At 48.9% G+C, this 18,809-nt stretch overlaps 2 protein-coding genes across 2 annotated transcripts in view; one reads left to right on the plus strand and one right to left on the minus strand.

Moving 5' to 3' along the window:
* The window catches only part of Evx2 (even-skipped homeobox 2), a 6,344-nt gene extending 725 nt beyond the window's left edge, over nt 1-5,619 (minus strand). Inside the window, exons 1-3 of the mRNA XM_087655326.1 lie at nt 5,097-5,619; nt 3,889-4,166; nt 1-2,567 (exon numbers count right to left, since the gene is read on the minus strand). The exon at nt 1-2,567 is cut by the window's left edge and continues 725 nt beyond it. Coding sequence (XP_087511452.1) covers nt 1,848-2,567; nt 3,889-4,166; nt 5,097-5,523 — 1,425 coding nt within the window. The 5' untranslated portion in view covers nt 5,524-5,619 and the 3' untranslated portion in view covers nt 1-1,847. The remainder of the gene's footprint in view (nt 2,568-3,888; nt 4,167-5,096) is intronic.
* Nucleotides 5,620-14,304: 8,685 nt separating this feature from the next.
* Hoxd13 (homeo box D13) lies at nt 14,305-17,609 on the plus strand. Its single transcript, NM_001105886.1, is given in 2 exon segments — nt 14,305-15,072; nt 15,897-17,609. Coding segments are annotated over 2 exon segments (996 nt in total). The 5' UTR covers nt 14,305-14,327; the 3' UTR covers nt 16,148-17,609.
* Nucleotides 17,610-18,809: the final 1,200 nt, after the last annotated feature.

Here is an 18,809-nt window from a genome sequence, read left to right on the forward strand (position 1 = left end):
AAAATGTGCCAATGTGTATATATGGATGTGTGTATCTCTTATATATGTACTTAAGAGCACGAATATATATATGCATATACATACATATACATATATATACACATACACACGCAGGTTGCATACACACATATACCCACTTTGCTGGGCCTAAGCATGCAAGTTATTTTAGGGTTTCAACTCTTCAGAAAATCTCATTATGTGAGAAGCGAAGTGGCTCTGCGGGGAGCATTATGGAAATATCTGGGCTTGATTTAATGAGGCTGTTCACATTGGTGGAATATCAACTTAACAGAGAAAAGTCTACCCAGGGCGTCCAAGTTACCAAAATGAAAATTGGCCATTGAGATGATAAGAACGTGGCTTTTTTCTGCGAAATCACTTCAGGTAACAGAGATAACATTAAATAACATACATTCTATGCACCAAGAACAATGTTTTATGTACCGAGTCTCTTATCCGTCTCCCCTAATGACTTCCCTTAGCGGGTTGTTAGTACTTGACAGCAGGTCTCCGTGCGGGGAACTTTTCTCCAATTCCACATTCAAAGGAGGTCCATCAGAGAGCATGATTGGCAATTTTCGTCATAATCTGCACATTATTAGCATCAAAATTGACGTGGCAGTTAACACTGGTGGGTTTTGATGTACCTTTCTTCAAGTTCAAGGAACCCCCCCTGTAGCCAGGGTTGGCAGAGCAGGTCTCAGCAACCCAGCGGTGGCTTTGCAGAGAAGAAGGCAACAGACATGCGTGAGAAATACACCAAGAACCATTGTACCCGAGGAAAACAAGAAAAGAAGGATCCAGAGGAATACAGAGTTCCAACTCATAAAAGTGTCTAAGGAAATTTTTAGGATGATATCATATATCTAGACATTCAAGTATTTCCCAGATCGAGTGGAACTCGACGGTTGGAAAACTGAGATGAAATTGCCTCTCCAACAAACTGGCCCTCACCTCCTCTCTGTTTCCCTTTCCTTCAGTCCTGGCTATGGCAACCTCTATACCCATTACGTTTTACCCAAAATATGCAAGGAGGAAAACACACACACACACACAAAAAAAAAAAACAAACAAACAAACAAACAAACCCTTCCATTTCCTAAGCACTGAAACCAAAGACTAAAAGAGAATTGACTGTAGTGAACCAGAGAAAAGGAGGCGCGATCGCCTCCCTCGGCTTTGTCCTTTCCGAACAGACCGCACCAGCCCTGCGCGCTGTCAAAGACGTCTACCACGCATTCCCTGTCTGCCTTGTGCCTTTTCACAGTTCCATCCTCCTGCTCCCCTTGGACAAAGGCCCCTACCTAGCAAGCTGAGACTCAGAAAATCGGCCTTTTCCTTCTCCCCGTCGTTCAAAGACAAAAAGAGCAGCAGCTGGAATCTGGGGATGGTGGAGGTGGGGATGTTCCCTCGCCTAAGTACTAGCGCCCACAGTTCTCTCGTGTCACGGCACCCTCTTTGCTTCTAGCCACCTCCAGGGTAACTCCGACCGGAGACTGATCAGCCGCGACAGGATCAGTCTCACTGGCCCGTGGGGAGTTGTCTTCTGGAGACATGGGGCTCCAGACAGGTGGAAAGCGGGGCCTGCAAAGCGGGAACCACATTTAGAAGGCGTAGGGTTTGGGGTGGAGAGGGAAGAAGCTAGGTTGGAAATACAAAAATAGAGATCATTTGGGGGACCCCCGCCAGGACTTCACGCCGGCCCCTCCCCCAGTCCCCAACTCGGGCAGTTTTCTTTCGCCCTCCCGTGCCCCGGGGCGCCCCCTAGCGGCAGCAGTAGCCGAGGGCAGCGGGGCCCCGAGGGGGCGCACGCCTAGAGGCTGGCGCGGCCCCTGGTGGCGGTGTAGTTATCTGGTGAGCGGCGCTTCGTCCCTCTGGTCCGGCGGGCTGACCGCGGTCTTGCTGAGCACCGCGGCCGAATAGGGCAAGAAGCCGCTTTCGGAGCGCGGCGCCGCGGCGCTGCAGCCGAAGTCCGAGCCACCTGCCGTCCCGGCTCCCCCGCCGCCACCGCCGCCGCTGCCACCGCCGCCCCGGGAGCCCAGCGCTGCGGCGGCGGCGGCGGCGGCCGCGGCTGCAGACTGGCTGCTGTGACAACTGAGGCACGAACAGGGCGCCGAGCCACCGCTGGGGGGCGCCCCGGCCGCCGCCGCCGAGGAGGCCGCCGCGGCTGCCGCCGCCGCCGCTGCAGCAGCCGACGCCGCGCTGTTGAGGCCCGCGGCGGTGGCCGGTGCCTGGTAGAGCCCGGGGTGGCGGAAGCTGCAGAGCAATTCCGGCCGCGAGTAGGGATGTGAGAGCGCACGGAAGGTGTCCAGAGGACGGATGGATGTGGCGAAGGGCGAAGACGCCGCCGCCGCCGCTCCCGAGGCTGCGGCCGCTGCTGCAGCCGCCGTGACGCCCACGTGCGGGTAGTAGTGCAGCGGCACGTGCGAGTGGAAAGGGTAGGGTAGGCTTCCGGTGGCCGCCGCGTGCGTCATCATGTAGGTGTAGAAGCTGGGATCCGCTGGATGAGGCCACGACATGGCCAGGCGCTGCCGCTTGTCCTTCATGCGCCGGTTCTGGAACCACACCTGCGGGGACAGCCGCACCACCGCCCAGGTTAGGGAGCGCTGGCTAGTCCCAGCCCCTGTCCAGGGTCTCCAACCCGTCCTGGGTCCCAGAGTGGCCTGGCCGGGTTTAATCCCTCTGGTCTCCTCTACGGGACAGGGTGCACATTAACTTGCGGCCGTCTGGGGCACACCCTCCTCAACCAAGAGTCTCCCCTCCTGAGTTTAGTAGGACTCTTCAGATTCTGGCTTTACACTTGATGCTTTTTTCTTTCCCCCAAACCAACCTTTTATCTGCCTCCGTCTAACCACCCACCGGCGCCCAGCCTTACTGAACACCGGTCTGTCAATCCTAGGATTTGCACGGGGATTCTGGGCAGCCTTTGAAGAGAGGCTGTCTAGCAGTTTTTCTGAGAGGAAGCAGCTCCAGGTCTTGAGCCCTCCGAGCTGCAAGGACTGTTCCCTAGGGGTATGGGTCCGATTAGGGTATTGAAAGGATGATTTTGTTGGAATCATTTGCTTTAAATGAGTGACAAAAAGCCGTGTGCCCAGAACCTGGAAAAGGAACTTTTCTACCACCTTCTAGCACAGTATGTAATAAAGACATCATTCGTCACAAGTCTAAATGAAAGAAAGCCCGATCTAACTAGAGGAAGACATCCATTCTAGTCTCTTATCCCATGGGGTGTCCTCTTTTGCTGAAGAGTCGAATGCTCCGTGAAATGTTCACCAAACCTACCTAGTTTCTAGCCATCTCTTCTGGGTGCATACTAAAAAATTAATAACCGAAATATAAACATAAATGCATAAATGTATATATGTAAACAAGGCCAATTTCGTTCTTTCACATTGCACAAGAGGAAAAAAAACTCTTTAGGAAACCACGTTCTCAATAAAATCGATTTTTAAAAATACTGTAACCTTTTCTTCAGGTAGTAACTCTTAATGTGGAAAATAAATCTCCGAGATCAGGAACGAAAGAAAAGTTGCACCTCGGGTTTTTGCCAGAGAAACAAAAACCAGCCCGCCTTGCCGCTTAGGGCAAAGTAGGACCGTGGGCACAAGTAAGGGGGCATCTGGACAACCATTGGGCGGAAGTGGGCAAGGTGAGAGGTGTGAAGCATGGGCCTCAGGATTCAAGGCTCCTTCTCAGATCAGCCAGGCCTGTCAGCCGATTACAATTCGGCACAGAAGAAATAAATAAGCCTACTCCTTCGGTGACAAAACCCGGTGGATTTCCACACCAAATTCTTACCACCCAGAAGGGGAGAAAAAAGGGGAAAAAACCCAAATCAACCCTGGTGCCCCGAGGGAGGTCTGAGCAGGCATGCGCCGTAATCAATACCTTGATGGTGGTTTCGGGCAGGTTGAGTGCAGCGGCCAGCTCGCAACGGCGGGGCCGAGACACATAGTTCTCCCTGTAGAACTCCTTCTCCAGGCGCGCGATCTGTTCGCGGGTGAATGCGGTACGGTATCGCCGCACCTGATCGGCGCCGGAACCGGAGCCAGAGCCGCCCAACGCCGCACCCCCGCTATTGCCGCCGCCGCCTCCATGCAGACTGCCAAGGCCGGATCCGGTGGCCGACGTCGTGGTGCCCGCGACGGAGCCGCTCTCCGCGTACCCTAGCAAGCAAACAATCCACAGCGCATGAGTAGTTGTAGTGGCCGAGCACCCAGAGTTGGCTTTTGCTAGCTGGTGGCAAAAGAGGCTTTGGGAAAGAAAGTCGCTGTCAAAATTGATGGGATCTGTCAGGCTTACAAATTGCTACTGTTAATGAAATCAATGAAGTTTGGGGAGCCCTTCCTAACCAAATAATAGAAACAGAATTTGAAAAGGTTGTATTTTTTCCAATAATTAGAAAATTTCCACTCGGTAGGGAATTTTGCTAGGGAAGAATGCGTACTTCAGAAGCAGTTTAAGAAGCTGTGGATTTGACATAGTCTAGAAACCACAGGGCAGCTCTTTCTTTTTATGGCCTCCAACCTTTCTTTGACAGCTTTTTGGGTTTAAAATATTTTAAGACTATCAAAGCATCTGCAGCTCTAACCCGAGTCAGTAAAGGGGACTGTCCACTTTTCAAACTCTTTTCTGCCCGCTGACTTAAGCGGTTGAGCAGAGGTGTGAGGCCAGACTGTCTGCCTCAGACTTATCCAGAGAAATGACCCCTCCACCCGGCCCTGGGGGCTCCAGAAGCACCAGAATTCAGAGCTCCTGTCCAGGGTACCCTTCCCCAAAAGCAAATAAGCCACGCAGGCTAGCCCTATGTCGCTTCGCCCCAGCTCTTAGATCCGCAAGCGAAACATTTGCTCGGACTCAGGCAGGAGCCTGGGCGCGTGGGCCTGGTTTCTTAGGCTCCATAGGCCCGGGTTGTGCTGGGAAGCTCAAAGAGCAGAGCCAGAGGGATCGGTTCCTAGCATGCGTCCCTCCCCTGCCCCTGCCAGCTCTGTGCAGCACGTAGTTAAGAGTCGGAGCAGCTAAGGCGTGGAAAGGGCTGGGGAGGCCCGCGAGAGAGCCCGGAGGATGGGGCTGGAGTCTGTGGGTTACCCGGTTACCTTTGGCATTGTTTTCCTTGAGCTGCGCGGCGCCCAGGCCGCTGGGGGAGCGCAGTGCGGAGCAGCCCACCTCCACGTCGCTGCTCATGTCGGCCTCAGCGGCCGCCTCTGAATAATGACTAGGCTTCTTGCGGCTCTCGGTGGCGGAGGCGATTTCGGAGGAGACGGTGCTTTCGCTGCTCGGGTGCTGCAGGTTGAACAAAGTGTCTATTTCGAATTTGCCCTTGGCGGGGAGGTCTCCCAGAGCACCGTGCAGCGGGGCGGACGGCAGGCGCGGACTGAGGCGAGCCGGGTGCTGCGAATTTTCCAGGGCCTCGAGCACAGCACTGCCAGACGAATCGGACAAATTGGAGAACCTCTTGCCAGCAGTAGGGCTATGGAGCCCTCTCTCCATCAGAATCATCTCTTTCCTTATTCTTTCCATCATCTCAGCTTTCTAAAAAATGTCACAATGGCCTGGCTGTCCCGTCTTAATGATGGGCTGCGCCTAGGGCTGATTCTCATTCAGCCCCAGCAAGCGGCTCTAAATATTATTATCTCTTTTGGAGGGAGGCGGAAAAATTGTGGGATGCCAGAGCGAGGGAATGACTGGTCAAAATGACCCATACATCCTTCCGAGTCGGAGATGTCATTCATCAAAAAGTAGCGCCCGCTCGTCATTAAGGTACGAATGACGCCGTTCGAATAATCATTTATTGTAACAGGTTTATAAGCAAATAAATACACGATCCTGTCAGTGGGTAATGAAGGCGACTTCAGAGCAGACAAATAGATCCAGGTAGGAGACGAGAAGACAGGAGAAGTGAGGAAGAAGGCTCCGGTCCTTTGCCCGCTCCCAGCCAGTTCTGCTCGCCCGGGGGTTTGGCCTCGGGGGTGAAATTGACAGTCTGATTAATAGAGCACGCCGCGGCACATTTCCCCCTTCATTTAGGGGCATCATTACGCTCTCAGTTTGCTGGGTTGCCCCTTAGGTCCTAATCATGCAGCGCCTTCCTCATTTTTCCACGAACACAGATACGTGTTAAATAATAGATAATGCTTTGATTTTCCTGGTTAGATTCTTGAGAAGTTTTTGTTTTGTTTTGTTTTGTTTTAACATTTACAAGCTGGGGGCGTAAGGGGGCGGGTAAGGGGGAGGATACAGGAAGAGTTGCGTAAGAAGACCTTGTGCCCACTCCTGTCAGGATTACTTATCTTTCTGTGTTAAAGAACCAAATATTAATAATAAGTATTTTATTTAACAAATAGGATCCTGAGTTCATTCTCTCCTTACTTCTTCCTCTCAGTCTGGATTCCCCCCCCCCCTCCAACAGAGAAAGAAACAGAGAGACAGACAGAAGCAGACACAGGCAGAGACAGAAGATATCTTGTAGACTTTTGAAAATGCTTTCTTGCTACGTGGCTGAGGAGGTACATAGGGCCCGTACCTCCAAACGGAAATCATTACATCTTCTCTGATTTTCTACCACTGTTTGCAGGCTGACTTCTGAACTCGAAGACCCTAGATTTTTAGTTTTATAACCTGGCCGATGAATAAGCTTCTCACCCTCGTATTTTCCCTTAGGGGAAATAAACTAGACTGGAGGGTTTGATAGTAGAATTCGACAGCTAACTTTAAACACAGTCATGATTTACCATGCCATAGGGGCCCCGCGCCGAATCCATTTTTTTTTTTTTTAATTGCCGGCTTTCTCCCACCCTTCTCAAATAGAGGAATTCATGGTGAAGTTTCGGGGTCAAAGTGGAGAGAATGGAATCTCCGGCTGCCCCCCTTCCTTTCCCACTTTGTTCTTCTTCCACCTTTCCGTCCCCTCCTCCTCCACCCTAGCCCCTTACCTGTGGCCCCCGGTGTTCCTGGTGCTGACTGGGGACACAGAGAGTCTCCGACCAGCCTTGTCTCTTCTCCTTCCCGCCTGAGGTTGGAGGCTGAGCCTCTTGGCGATAACTTTGATAGTCATAATGACGCCGGTGGCAACCATTTTAAGGAAGATCAATCTTCACTCAAATGCGCTCATCTCCTCCCGCGCTTGCGCCCCACCCTGTCCGACTCAGATGCGTCGTGCCAGTTCGCCCGCCTGCTGCCCCAGAGGTAGAGCTTCGCCCGCACTGGCGAGGTCCACGAAGGACAGGGGCAGGGCACAGTGCTCTTTCCAAAGCAGCCTGGAGAGCCTGGATATCTGGACGCTGGTCTCGGGTTTTGCATCCCGGTCACAACACTAACTCAGACCCTAACCCTCCCCCCCCCTTCCCGCTTTGAGACACACCCAGCATATTGGGGTGTGTTAGGGGGCAAACCCCTGATCTAATTGCCCATCTGTCTGTTGGCGCTTTCTTTTTAACCTTGAACCCGTTGGGGGCGCGTCAGGAATGTAAGGGGAGTTGAGGTGTGAAGTATATTTATATACGTGTGTACACATATATAGTCAATGCCAAAAAGTTTTTCTCCTCTTCCCCTTGGCGCCAACTTATTTCTACAGGCAAGCTTTGCTGGGAAAAAATCAATCCCACCTCTTTAAAGTCGTAATTGGAAAGCTGTGTAGGCTCGCAGACTCAGGAGAATTGTCTGGTGGGCGATGACCTCCATTTGAGAACTTGACCCAGCGTCCACCTTTGCCCCTGTCCCATTGGCTATTCTACCCTAGTGGTCATTCAGCTCCTGGCACTTGCATTCTCCTCAAGCAGGTTTTTTGGCTACCTCTCTTCGCTATTCACAGGAATAAGAGCCCAGCTCTGCGGGCGCCCCCAACTGCTTCTCAGCCAGGACGACTAGCTCTACCGGTCCAGGCAGTCGATGCCCCAGTATCTCTGGGAGGATCCTGCTATCTAATTCTTCCCTACCCAAGGGACTCTAAGAGACTCTTTGGTCTAGGCTAGGCTCCATGGGGGGCCAAGACCCTGGAAGCAAGTGGTCTCTCAGCCTGGGCGGAAATCCGCCGATGCCTTTATTGCTGTCATTTGGCGCCCCCATCTGTTTTCCTCGCGGTTTCAGCGGCTGTGAGCTGCTTTTCTGTCGCAGAAGCCTCAGAGGCCTAAGAAGCTTTCTTACCTTCTTCTAGGACCTACCGCCTCTGGTTTCAAAAGCTGGCCAAGTACGACTTCACTCTATTGAAAATGAAGAAAAAAATTTTTCTCCGCGACACTAGTGGTTTTGAAACTAGCTGACACCTTTTAAGTAATATTAATATTACAATTCTAGAATGTTTATTGCAGCACATACACTTGTGATCATGTCAGGCAAACCATCACAGTGTAAGACATCCATAACCTTTCACTGCACTTAGCAGATGGTAGCAACTCACAGTGACATTCCATTTTAATAGTTAATGTTCCTTTAGATTCCATACCTATTACTAGAAAGAATATTGACTGATTTCTATAACTCACTATGCAATTATCAGTGGCTTTTTACATGGATTATGGTTTCTGAAGACCAGAGAACCCCTGGGTAATTGGTTCCCCCTTTTTAGCAGGGAGGAAACTCTTTTTTTTTTAAAGTAAATATCTCTTTATTTTTTTTTTTTGGTTCTTTTTTTTTTTTTTTTCCGGAGCTGGGGACTGAACCCAGGGCCTTGCGCTTCCTAGGTAAGCGCTCTACCACTGAGCTAAATCCCCAGCCCCAGCAGGGAGGAAACTCTTACACGGAGAGCTTTGGCAATTGTTCATGATTGATACTCATCTCCAATTATACATAAGTCATGGGGGGGGGTTTGAGAGTTTTGCACAACCTTTTTTTCTCCCTTCATGTTGCCTGTCTTATTTAAAGTCAGGCCTACCTCGAAAATATTACACCAGTGGAGAGGGCAGGGAGAAAGAAAGCAATACGGTTATATTTGTAAAAAAAAAAAAAAAATACAGTAACTTCGTACCCTTTCCAGAATGGAGAGGCGGAGACTAAAAACTTTCAGTTTTCAGCCTCTGATGTCTACAAAGTACCACCACCAAAGAGCAGGGCCACTCAATTAGACAAAAATCTAACCCATGCACCCATGCCTTCAGAGGGCATCTTCCACCTATGTCAAAGGGCATGCCAAATTTTTAAGATTGGGGAGTGAGGTGACATTCAGGAAAAACGTTCTCGTATTATCCAAAAAGCACAGTTTTCCTACCCCCCAAAAAATGGCATAAACAAAGCAAGGCCTTTTTTCTTTTCTTCTCCTTTTCTTTTTCTTCTTTTCTTTCTTTCTTTTTCTTTCTTCCTTTCCTCTGGGATGGAATTAGACCGCCAAACTAAGTATTTTGTATCTTGTAAGCAGTGGGTTCTCTAGGTAAAGTGGTGAACATTTGACCCGTGTCCTAGATTTTCAGGGGAATGGGTCAAAAGTAAAGCCGGAGCTGCAACAGGGCCACGCGGTGCCGTGGTCTCAGCCAGCTCTAGGCTTTCCGGTGCAAGATGCCAGTCAGAAAGACCCCACCCTTTCTCAACCCGAAGTGAATTTCAAGATCGCTGGAAAACTGGGGATGCAGATGGTGTGAAAGGGCAGTAAACACCTGCAGAGTCTGAGATGCGGGGCAGGGCGTGTTTTCTTTAGGGTAAGTGCGGTCTTCAGGACCAGGTTTCGATTTTTAGGAGAGGGTGAGGTTTGGAGTAACCTCACCTTTGCTATGCTCCCATTTCTCCTCAGGCAAGCCTTTAGCTTTCTGCCTCACCTGGGTCGGTCCACTTATTTTAGTTTTCCTTCTTCCCTCCGCCTTCAACTCCAGGCTAGAATGGTCGTAAGTGAGGGAATTAGTGGTTACTTTCTTCCTGGACCCCGAGGCTACTCAGATTTGCCAACTGCCAGGAGTTTATGTGCCCTCAGATCAGACCCAAGAACTTGCAGGGACATCTAGCGCCAGACACGGGGTATTGCGGGGCGCCTTCCAGAGATCCGAGCCCCACCACTGGCATGGTATCCTTTGCCAGACTCTCAACTCCTCCCACACATTTAGAGTTTCCTACCCTTCACCCACTTTGCTTTGCTGATATTCATAGTGTGGATTGTCCATGGAGAATGTGAATTATTGAAAGGGTAATAAGTTTTGACTCACAGAGTAAGCATTTAGCAAGTTAGAAAAGTTGTCGCTAGAAACTCAGTTTCAAAACGTCAGACAAACAGCAAATTACAATCTTTGCTTCTATTTAGGAAGAAAGGAGGAAGTTATTCAGTCCTCAAGCTCTGGCCCTGCCTTCTGGCATTTCCTGGAAGAGAAGATTCTACCTCTTTCCTACAGTCCATAGCTAGAAGCGGTCTCTTCATCTCAGATAGAGGCCTGTTGTCCAGTGGGAGGCAAAATTTTAATCACGTGGTATTTGGGGGGGTCTTGTTGTTGCCCGAGATTTTCATTAAATAGAAGCTCATTTTGTTGCCAAACCTAAAAGGATTCCACCTTTCAGATTTAGAAAATGCCCCGAACACAGGACATCTTCTGGCTGTTGCTAGAACCTACCTTCTACACAAAATGTTGTGATTCTGTTAGGTTTTGCTTCATACTTCATCCACTCTTTTGTTTCTTTCCCAGCCTGAGTGAAGTTGATTATTAGCTGGAGAGGGAAAATTAGCTCCAGAGCTTGCAGACAGACGTGGTAAAGAACAGTAACCAGCCAGTTCTTCTCAACTTAAGACTCTGCTTCTGAATTGAAACTTTCTACTCAAACTTTGGTTTCTCAAAAGTTAAAGAAAAGGGCATCCCGTATTTCCTGGATGTGATCATCAAGGTAAATACTTTCAGAGGAATCTCCCACAACTCCTTTCTGACGGGATCCTGCCCTCCTGGTTGTAATAGCCAGCAATTGTGTAGTTAATAGAACCTATTGCTGTCTTGGTAAACAGGACACTTCAGTAGTCTAAATCCTAGTTTGTATCCATTCGTTTTCCATCCCCAAACAGATGTACAATTTGTAAGATCTACACAAAAGAACAGAGGCTATGTCTCCAGCACAGGTTCAAGACTCAAAGGAGCCCTTGAGAAAAGAAAGAAAGAGGAGCAACTGGAAAGAAATGGAGAAGGACTTGGGGCAGCAAAGGACACCATGGCCTCTTCATCAGGAAATGTAGCAATTTTCCCCCACAGAACAATAGGTAAGTATTTGGAGATGGTTGTCATGGCTAAACTCTTTTGCTTATCCCTTTGTTAAGATTTCACTATGATATGTGTGTGTGTCCCCACACAAACGTGGGGCCCACCCTATGTTCTTGGACATCTGAAGAAAATAGTTAGAAGCCTGCCATGGTGGCTCATGCCTGTAATCCTACCCCGTTTGAAAGTTTGAGGCGGGCCTTGGCTACAGAGTGGGTCTATGTCTCAAAAAAATGAAGGGAAAAAAAACACGGACTACAGTTTAAATTTTAGCTTGAATACAATTTGGACACAAGATAGAAAGCTAAATGAAAACCTTTCTTCTTATTTAACATCAGAATCCTCTCCGTACCCGCCTACCCATCTTGTAAACTGTGAACCCCATTAGCTCATACACAGAGCATTCCTAATGTTGCCTCCTAGTCAGCCTCAGTGTCATGGAGCAATAGCAATAACTTCCCTGGGATCCTTTGGAATGCTACCTGTGGACCCTCTCAGAGAGCCTTTTCTAGTGTAGCCTATTTCTGCCTACCTAGACTTAACTTTGTTGAAGTCACAGAAAAGCCGGTGAATTTGATTATTTAAAAGCTCCCTTTGTTTCTGAATAACCTTTGAAATTGGCAGAGAAACCCTAAGTTCTACAAGGGCACCACCGAGCATTATAGGGAAGAAAGCCATATCGAGAGGTTTCAGCCTAAGCATGAACTCCAACGTTCCTCCCAGTCAAATACAACTTATTTTCTTGCATGATAAATTAAGCCAAGGTTGATGTGTGAACTGGAGTCTCAGAATGTGGCAGATTCTTTTCTTGTTTTAACTTTATATTCTCTTCGATTAAAATATAAAATGCTTATTCAATGTATTCGTCAGTTTTTTTTTAAATGGTACTGAAGCCCAAAGAACACAAAACTACTAAATTATTAAGTTTTAGGAGACATGGTGTGTTGATTCTGGTTATTTATGTTTATTTTTGTTTAAAAAAAACGTTTCAATAAATGTTTGAAGCCATGGGGTGGGAGTGGGGACAGTATCAATAATTCCCATGTTCTCTCTCTCTCTCTCTCTCTCTCTCTCTCTCTCTCTCTCTCTCTCTCTCTCTCTCTGTAACAAGGAAACAAGGGGAAAATAAAACATCTAATTGTTAATCTTTTTCAAAAGCTCAGAAACGCTGCTACCTGGTCCTTTAAATGCAATCCAGCTTCCAGGCTAACGTTTGTCCTCTCTTGAGTAATCAAAATTATTGCGATCAACAAACTACTATCCATCACAACTGCAAAGCCCTGGAGAGACCGTCCAGGTTTGCATTTGACCATGAGCATGTCTAGGATTTTTTTAAAGTCACACATTCTCTTACATTCCGGGTTCAGTACTTCTCATAACCTCCCCGCACCCCGCCTTTATTTGAGCCTTTAATGGTTACTGTGTTTTTTGTGTCAACACCCCCAAGCCATCAGCCCACCCTGGGATGCCAGACCAGACCAGGCCCAGAAGGACCTTGTTCACTCTGTTTCTTCTTTTCTTCTTCTTTCGCTGAGCCTATTTTCAGAGGGCAGTGGGGCTGAGTGACAAGTTGGCCTCAGTATCACACGTTCAGGGGAGTGAATTTCTTAAGAGATAAACTGGTCCAAAGGTTGATAGTACAGCACCACACTGGCTCGCTTTGAGGCCCTCACCCACCCAGCACTCTTGATTCACCAAGTCTGATATAGCTCCCAGGAGACCGACTCAACTCAGGGCTCACAAGGACGACCCATAGATTGTTAAGACTCTGTGTAAGGATGTGGAAATACAGGGAGATTAGAGCTGCCCTATCTACCTCTCTATCTGGGATTAGCTCCTCCAGTACTCATTAGTCGCTATGAAGTCCAGCCTAGGTGCTCAGACTGCGCCTGTCACCAGCCCCGACTTTACTTAGTGTGTGTGTTGGGGGGGGGGGGAAGAAACCAACATCCTTTTAACTTGGCACACTCAATTCTCTGCAGTTGGCAGCCTGAAAAAGGAAGCGAAACAAAGGTCCCTGGGAAAGTGAAGTTTTCAATTAATTGGTGTGAGTAACGGGCGGGGGTGGGTGGTGGCTGCAAAATGCTAGAGGCCGGTAGGCTGTAGGCGAGGCGCAGAAGATTCGTGGCACTCTATTGAGTGGCTTTCTCCTCCTGCGCTGGTACGGAGTCTTTTGGGCTGGCCGGGAGGAGGCCACGCTGAAGCAAAGAAGGCCAGCCAGGCGAAGCGACTACCGGTTGGCCAGTGGTAGAGACGCAAACCTAGCATCTGTGGACTTCCTAGCTGCGGCCGATTGTCAGGCTTGTGGTTCCGAGATAAATTGTAAGTCTCTGATGCTGCCCCACGACTGTTTCGTGAGTATTTTTGTGGGCCGATGATGCTGTATAGGAAAGTTCTACTCCGACTGATATGTGGAATACTTTTACCCGTTAGGTATTTTCAACGTAGAAAAAATGAGCTGTCTCAAATTGGGGGTGACGAGGTAGACTAAGAAAAGATTAAGCAACAGGTTTATTAAAATAGAATTGCTCTGTTTTCACATCATTCTGCTCCTCTCTGTCCTTCATCCACACTTTGGTGTGCAGCTCGAGAAGCCAAAGAGCAGTGGCAAAAAGCAGCGGTTGCGGAGATGAAGCGCAGGCCTCGGCGCCCGCCTCGCAGACAGGCCCAAGATGGGCCGTCGCGCAATCAACTCGAGGGGGTGGCTGCAAAGCAAACTCCTGGGTCTGGGGGAGGGCGGGAATGGGAGGTGGGCCTCTCAAAGGGCTGAGGAGGGGTGGGGACCGGGTGGGTGGGTCCAGCCGGAGCTGGGCTGGGAGCCAGGCTCTCCCGCGCCCCCACCCCCACGTGTCCCAGCGCAGCCAATGGCACGGTCCCCGACCGGCGCCCTCGGGGCGGGAGGCGGCCCCCTGACCGTCCCAGGCCCCCTCCCAACCTGAACTTCGTTTTTATAAACGTCCCGCGATGAGCTAACCTGTTGGAGGGCGGGCGGGCGGGCAGGAGGCGGGAGGCTCGCAGAGGGAGAGAGGACGGGAGGGAGAGGGCGGGAGCGAGCGCGGCGCGGAGCACAGCGAGGAGGGAGGAGGCGCGGCGCGCCATGGTGTCCTGCGCGGGGCCGAGGCCGGGGCCCGGGCCGGGCCAGGCCGGGCCATGAGCCGCTCGGGGACTTGGGACATGGATGGGCTGCGGGCGGACGGCGGGGCCGCTGGGGCGGCACCGGCCTCCTCCTCCTCCTCTGTGGCGGCGCCTGGCCAGTGTCGCGGCTTCCTGTCGGCGCCGGTGTTCGCGGGGACACATTCCGGACGCGCGGCGGCCGCAGCGGCAGCGGCGGCGGCGGCGGCGGCGGCAGCCTCCAGCTTCGCGTACCCAGGGACCTCTGAGCGCACAGGCTCGTCGTCGTCGTCGTCATCCTCGGCTGTGATCGCCACTCGCCCCGAGGCTCCAGTGGCCAAAGAGTGTCCCGCGCCAGCGGCCGCGGCGACCGCAGCAGCACCGCCGGGCGCTCCCGCGTTGGGCTATGGCTACCATTTCGGCAACGGCTACTACAGCTGCCGCATGTCGCACGGCGTGGGCTTACAGCAGAACGCTCTCAAGTCGTCCCCGCACGCCTCTCTCGGAGGTTTCCCAGTGGAGAAGTACATGGACGTGTCGGGCCTGGCGAGCAGCAGCGTACCGACCAACGAGGTGCCCGCGCGAGCCAAGGAAGTGTCCTTCTACCAGGGCTACACGAGTCCCTATCAGCACGTGCCTGGGTATATCGACATGGTGTCCACTTTTGGATCCGGGGAACCTCGGCACGAGGCGTACATTTCCATGGAGGGCTACCAGTCCTGGACGCTAGCCAACGGGTGGAACAGCCAGGTGTATTGTGCCAAGGACCAGCCGCAGGGGTCCCATTTTTGGAAATCATCCTTTCCAGGTAAGAGCAACGTAGAAAGGGGAAGAACACGCGGGACGGGGGTGGGAGGAGAAAAGCCCCTATTTGGGAGTGGTTACTTATATTCTAGGCCTAGCCAGGTATAATCCACTAGAAAATTTTGTTTCGTTTCTGTAATCTCTAACTTTCCCAATTAAAACCGCCTCTTCTAAGTTTTCCTTCCCGTGAAGCACAGGTGTTTTTTATCCACTAAAGTTCAAGAGCTTTAGTTACCTTTGCTCCCCCCCTTCCTCCCTCCCTCTTTTCCCCTCTTCCTTCCCCCCCCCGCCCCTCCCTTCCTCACTCTCCTGACTAAAGAAGTTTCTGAAAGGTGTCAGAGTTGGGTCTCCATTTTTCAAGTGGGGTTCCAATGACGATTGAAGCTTCTTAGAGCCCATAAATTCTCAAACACGGTAAAAGAAATTAAAGCTTAAATAAAAAAAAAATCTGAAGAGTGTGTGTGTGTGTGTGTGTGTGTGTGTGTGTGTGTGTGTGTGTTTGAATGTATGCAACTGGCAATTGCAGAAACTGTCCTTATGAGCTTCCCCCAATAACCAGACCATAAAATCACAGGCTTGTTAAAATGCCGGTTTGAAAAACCATGCTGATCCATCAAATTAGCCTTTGTCTCGAAGTGCAAATAGTCTTTCTTTAATACTCTGTAAATAATATGTCTGTGTAAATAATAATAAAGTATAAACAATCTCTTTTTTTTATTCCCTCCCCTCCCCAGTACTAAGAAATACACAAACACATTCACATAACAACTCAGAGCTTAGGTGTTCCAACCTCCAGTCTAATGTTTCCCATGCTGTTATTTGTGGCAGGGGATGTGGCTTTAAACCAGCCGGACATGTGCGTCTACCGTCGGGGAAGGAAGAAAAGGGTACCTTATACCAAACTGCAGCTCAAAGAACTGGAGAACGAGTATGCCATTAACAAGTTTATTAACAAGGACAAGCGGCGGCGGATCTCAGCTGCCACCAACCTATCCGAGAGACAAGTCACCATTTGGTTTCAGAATCGAAGAGTGAAGGACAAGAAAATCGTCTCCAAGCTCAAAGATACTGTCTCCTGATGTGGGCCAGGTTGGCCACAGACAGTTTAAATGCTTTCAGTTGTCTCCAAAAATACCTTTAAAAAGACTTGAAAATGTATTTAATTTCATCCCCTTCCCTGCCTAGAATGGCAAGCATTGTGAATTTTTTTCTTTTTTTCTTTTTCCCCTTCTCTCTCTTTTTCTTTTGACCTTTCTCTGACTCTAAAACTTTTTGGTGCCCAATCTGACTTTGTAATTCTGTTTCTTACTTGCTTATTATTGGTTTTGTTCTTGTCTAGGCTTGTTTTTATAATTTTGAAACATTGTTTCTCCCTCCAGGCCAGTATAAAAAAAAAACTTGAAGTATTTTTCAATAATCCCCCAAAATGAATTTCAGAAGTGTCCTTGGATTTAGGGGTTTATTTTTTAACAGGATTTTATATGTGTTTCCAGCACTGATTATGGTTATAATCCATTAGGCCAGAATCATTTTCAGCCATTCATACCCTGTGATTGTGTAATTGAATCATTAGCTCTCAGAAGTTTCCCCAAGGCAAGTGGAAACAGCTCTTAGGCAGTCAATGATTTAGGATCTCTGGGAGAGTCTGAAACTTAGAGGTTGAAGGCACGTGATGGCTTTAAAAGCAGCTACCTTATTAATATTAAAATGAAGACAATCTTCCATATCTCTGGCAGTCTCCCTGCTGTTTCATGTGGTTTTAACATGCCCTGTAGCTGTAATCTTTTAATCTGAAAACAGTATTCTTCATGAATACCTTCGTTTCTCCAACTCTAGATGCAGCTAGTAAAATACTTACCACTTGGCAGAGTGACTCTGGATGGTATAAATTCATCTCTTTCCTTGGGTCTGTGGGAATGGAACTGAGACCATTTCCTCAATTCTTGGAGAGAGACTAAGCCAATGTGGCCATGGGTGGGAACTTCTGTCCAGAACCTACTGAAGAAGGTAATTATCTGAACGCACGGGCCTCTCAGAGCTTTGAAATATCTAACACGTTTTTTTAAAATGGAGTTCTAAGGACTAAGGGGGGAAAATATGCTTCTGAAAATGATGATGAACTACTTTCAAAAAGGTTGCATATTTATGCGACTGAAAGATTATTTTTGTAGATGCAATGTGTGTGAGCAGTGCTTCGAGCATTTAAAAATCACAGTTTACTCCTAGGGAGATATAAATAAAAAGAACTCTCTTGTCTCCACCGAGTTTTCATACATTTGTGTTTTTCAAGCTTGGGCTGCCTCTAGAAACTGTTTTTATTTATTATAAAATTTTGTTCTCCTCGACATCTGTAGATGAAGGAAACAATACCAGTTCTGGTCTCTGAAACCTCCATGTTCTGTTCTCCATTTCTGTCCACCTCCTTCTAACACAAATAGTGATATTTAAAATGAGGATATCATCTGTGGTGTCTAAAATAATCGTTTTTTTTTAAACCAGGCCAGCTCATTAAAATCAATAAATTTTCTTTCTTTCAATATTTTCAAGTTATTTAACAATTTTATTTATTTATTCATGGATGTGAACGTGGGTGCCTGGGTAGAGGAAAACTCACTGGAACATTTAGGGCCTATAGAGGGTCCATTATAAATATCTTCGCTAAGAAGGTTGTGAAATTAGAGAAAGCTATATCCATAGTCGACAATCAACAAGAAAACATTTCGAACGACCCATGTCGCATGCAGTAATTGACAACTGAAAAAAACTACCGTATATATATCTCCTAGCAGCTAGACAGAAGTTTTAGGAATCAGGAACTTTTTTTCCTCATTCAGTCCTCTTTGCCACACAGGGAAACCGCCGCAGAGAAAGAGGTGCTCCTTGTAGCTACTGCTACAATCTAGCGCGAGCTAACCTTCTGATGTGCAACTTAGTTGAACAGCTTTCTAAAAGCTCACACAACAAGGAAACGCTCGTGCTAGGAGGACTCCCTTAGGGGAAACACAGGGCCTTCAAGTTGAGAATTACTTTCGTTTTCTCTGGTCCAACTTGACTTGTTTCACATCTTACTGCCAACTACAGAGGCCACCTTCGATTATAGAGGGGGAGGGCACAGGCAGAGATGGAGAAATACAGATGCAAAAGGCGGCTCAGTCTATGGAGGATAAACCCCTGAAAATGAGAGAGTCACATCATCCTGGACGTCAGTCACCTAGGGAAGGAAATCTTAATACCTTCACTATTTCACAAGATGTGTGGTGGGCGGCGGGGGGGGGGGAGGGATAACCAACCAATTAACCAACAAAACAAACACAAACCAAAAAAACACCCTTCTCCGGTCCCTCCCTTCCTTCCTTCCTTCCTTTCTTCCTTCCTTCCTTCCTTCCTTCCCTTCTTTCTTTCTTTCTTCCCTTTCTTCCTTTTTCTTTCCTCCTCCTCCTCCTCCTCCTCCTCCTCCTCCTCCTCCTCCTCCTCCTCCTCCTCCTCCTCCTCCTCCTCCTCCTCTTCTTCATTTTTCTTCCCTTTCCTCTTTCTGTGGGTTCTAATCTCCAAGACCACACTTCATCTCTCAGGTCCGTTTCTCAGGTTTCCTATATTGGATAGAGGGAATGGCCTCGAGGTTTTCCTTTCATCTGCAGGTCGCACGTCAGTTTCGCTGAGCCTAAGAGAAATGGGGTTTGCTAAAGATTAAAACTGCGCTCAAATGCTCTCTGGTGGTATTTGGATTGATGGCTAAATGAG

This window comes from Rattus norvegicus, chromosome 3, assembly GCF_021556685.1.
Source record: "Rattus norvegicus strain SHRSP/BbbUtx chromosome 3, alternate assembly SHRSP_T2T, whole genome shotgun sequence".
Classification (NCBI taxonomy): domain Eukaryota; kingdom Metazoa; phylum Chordata; class Mammalia; order Rodentia; family Muridae; genus Rattus; species Rattus norvegicus.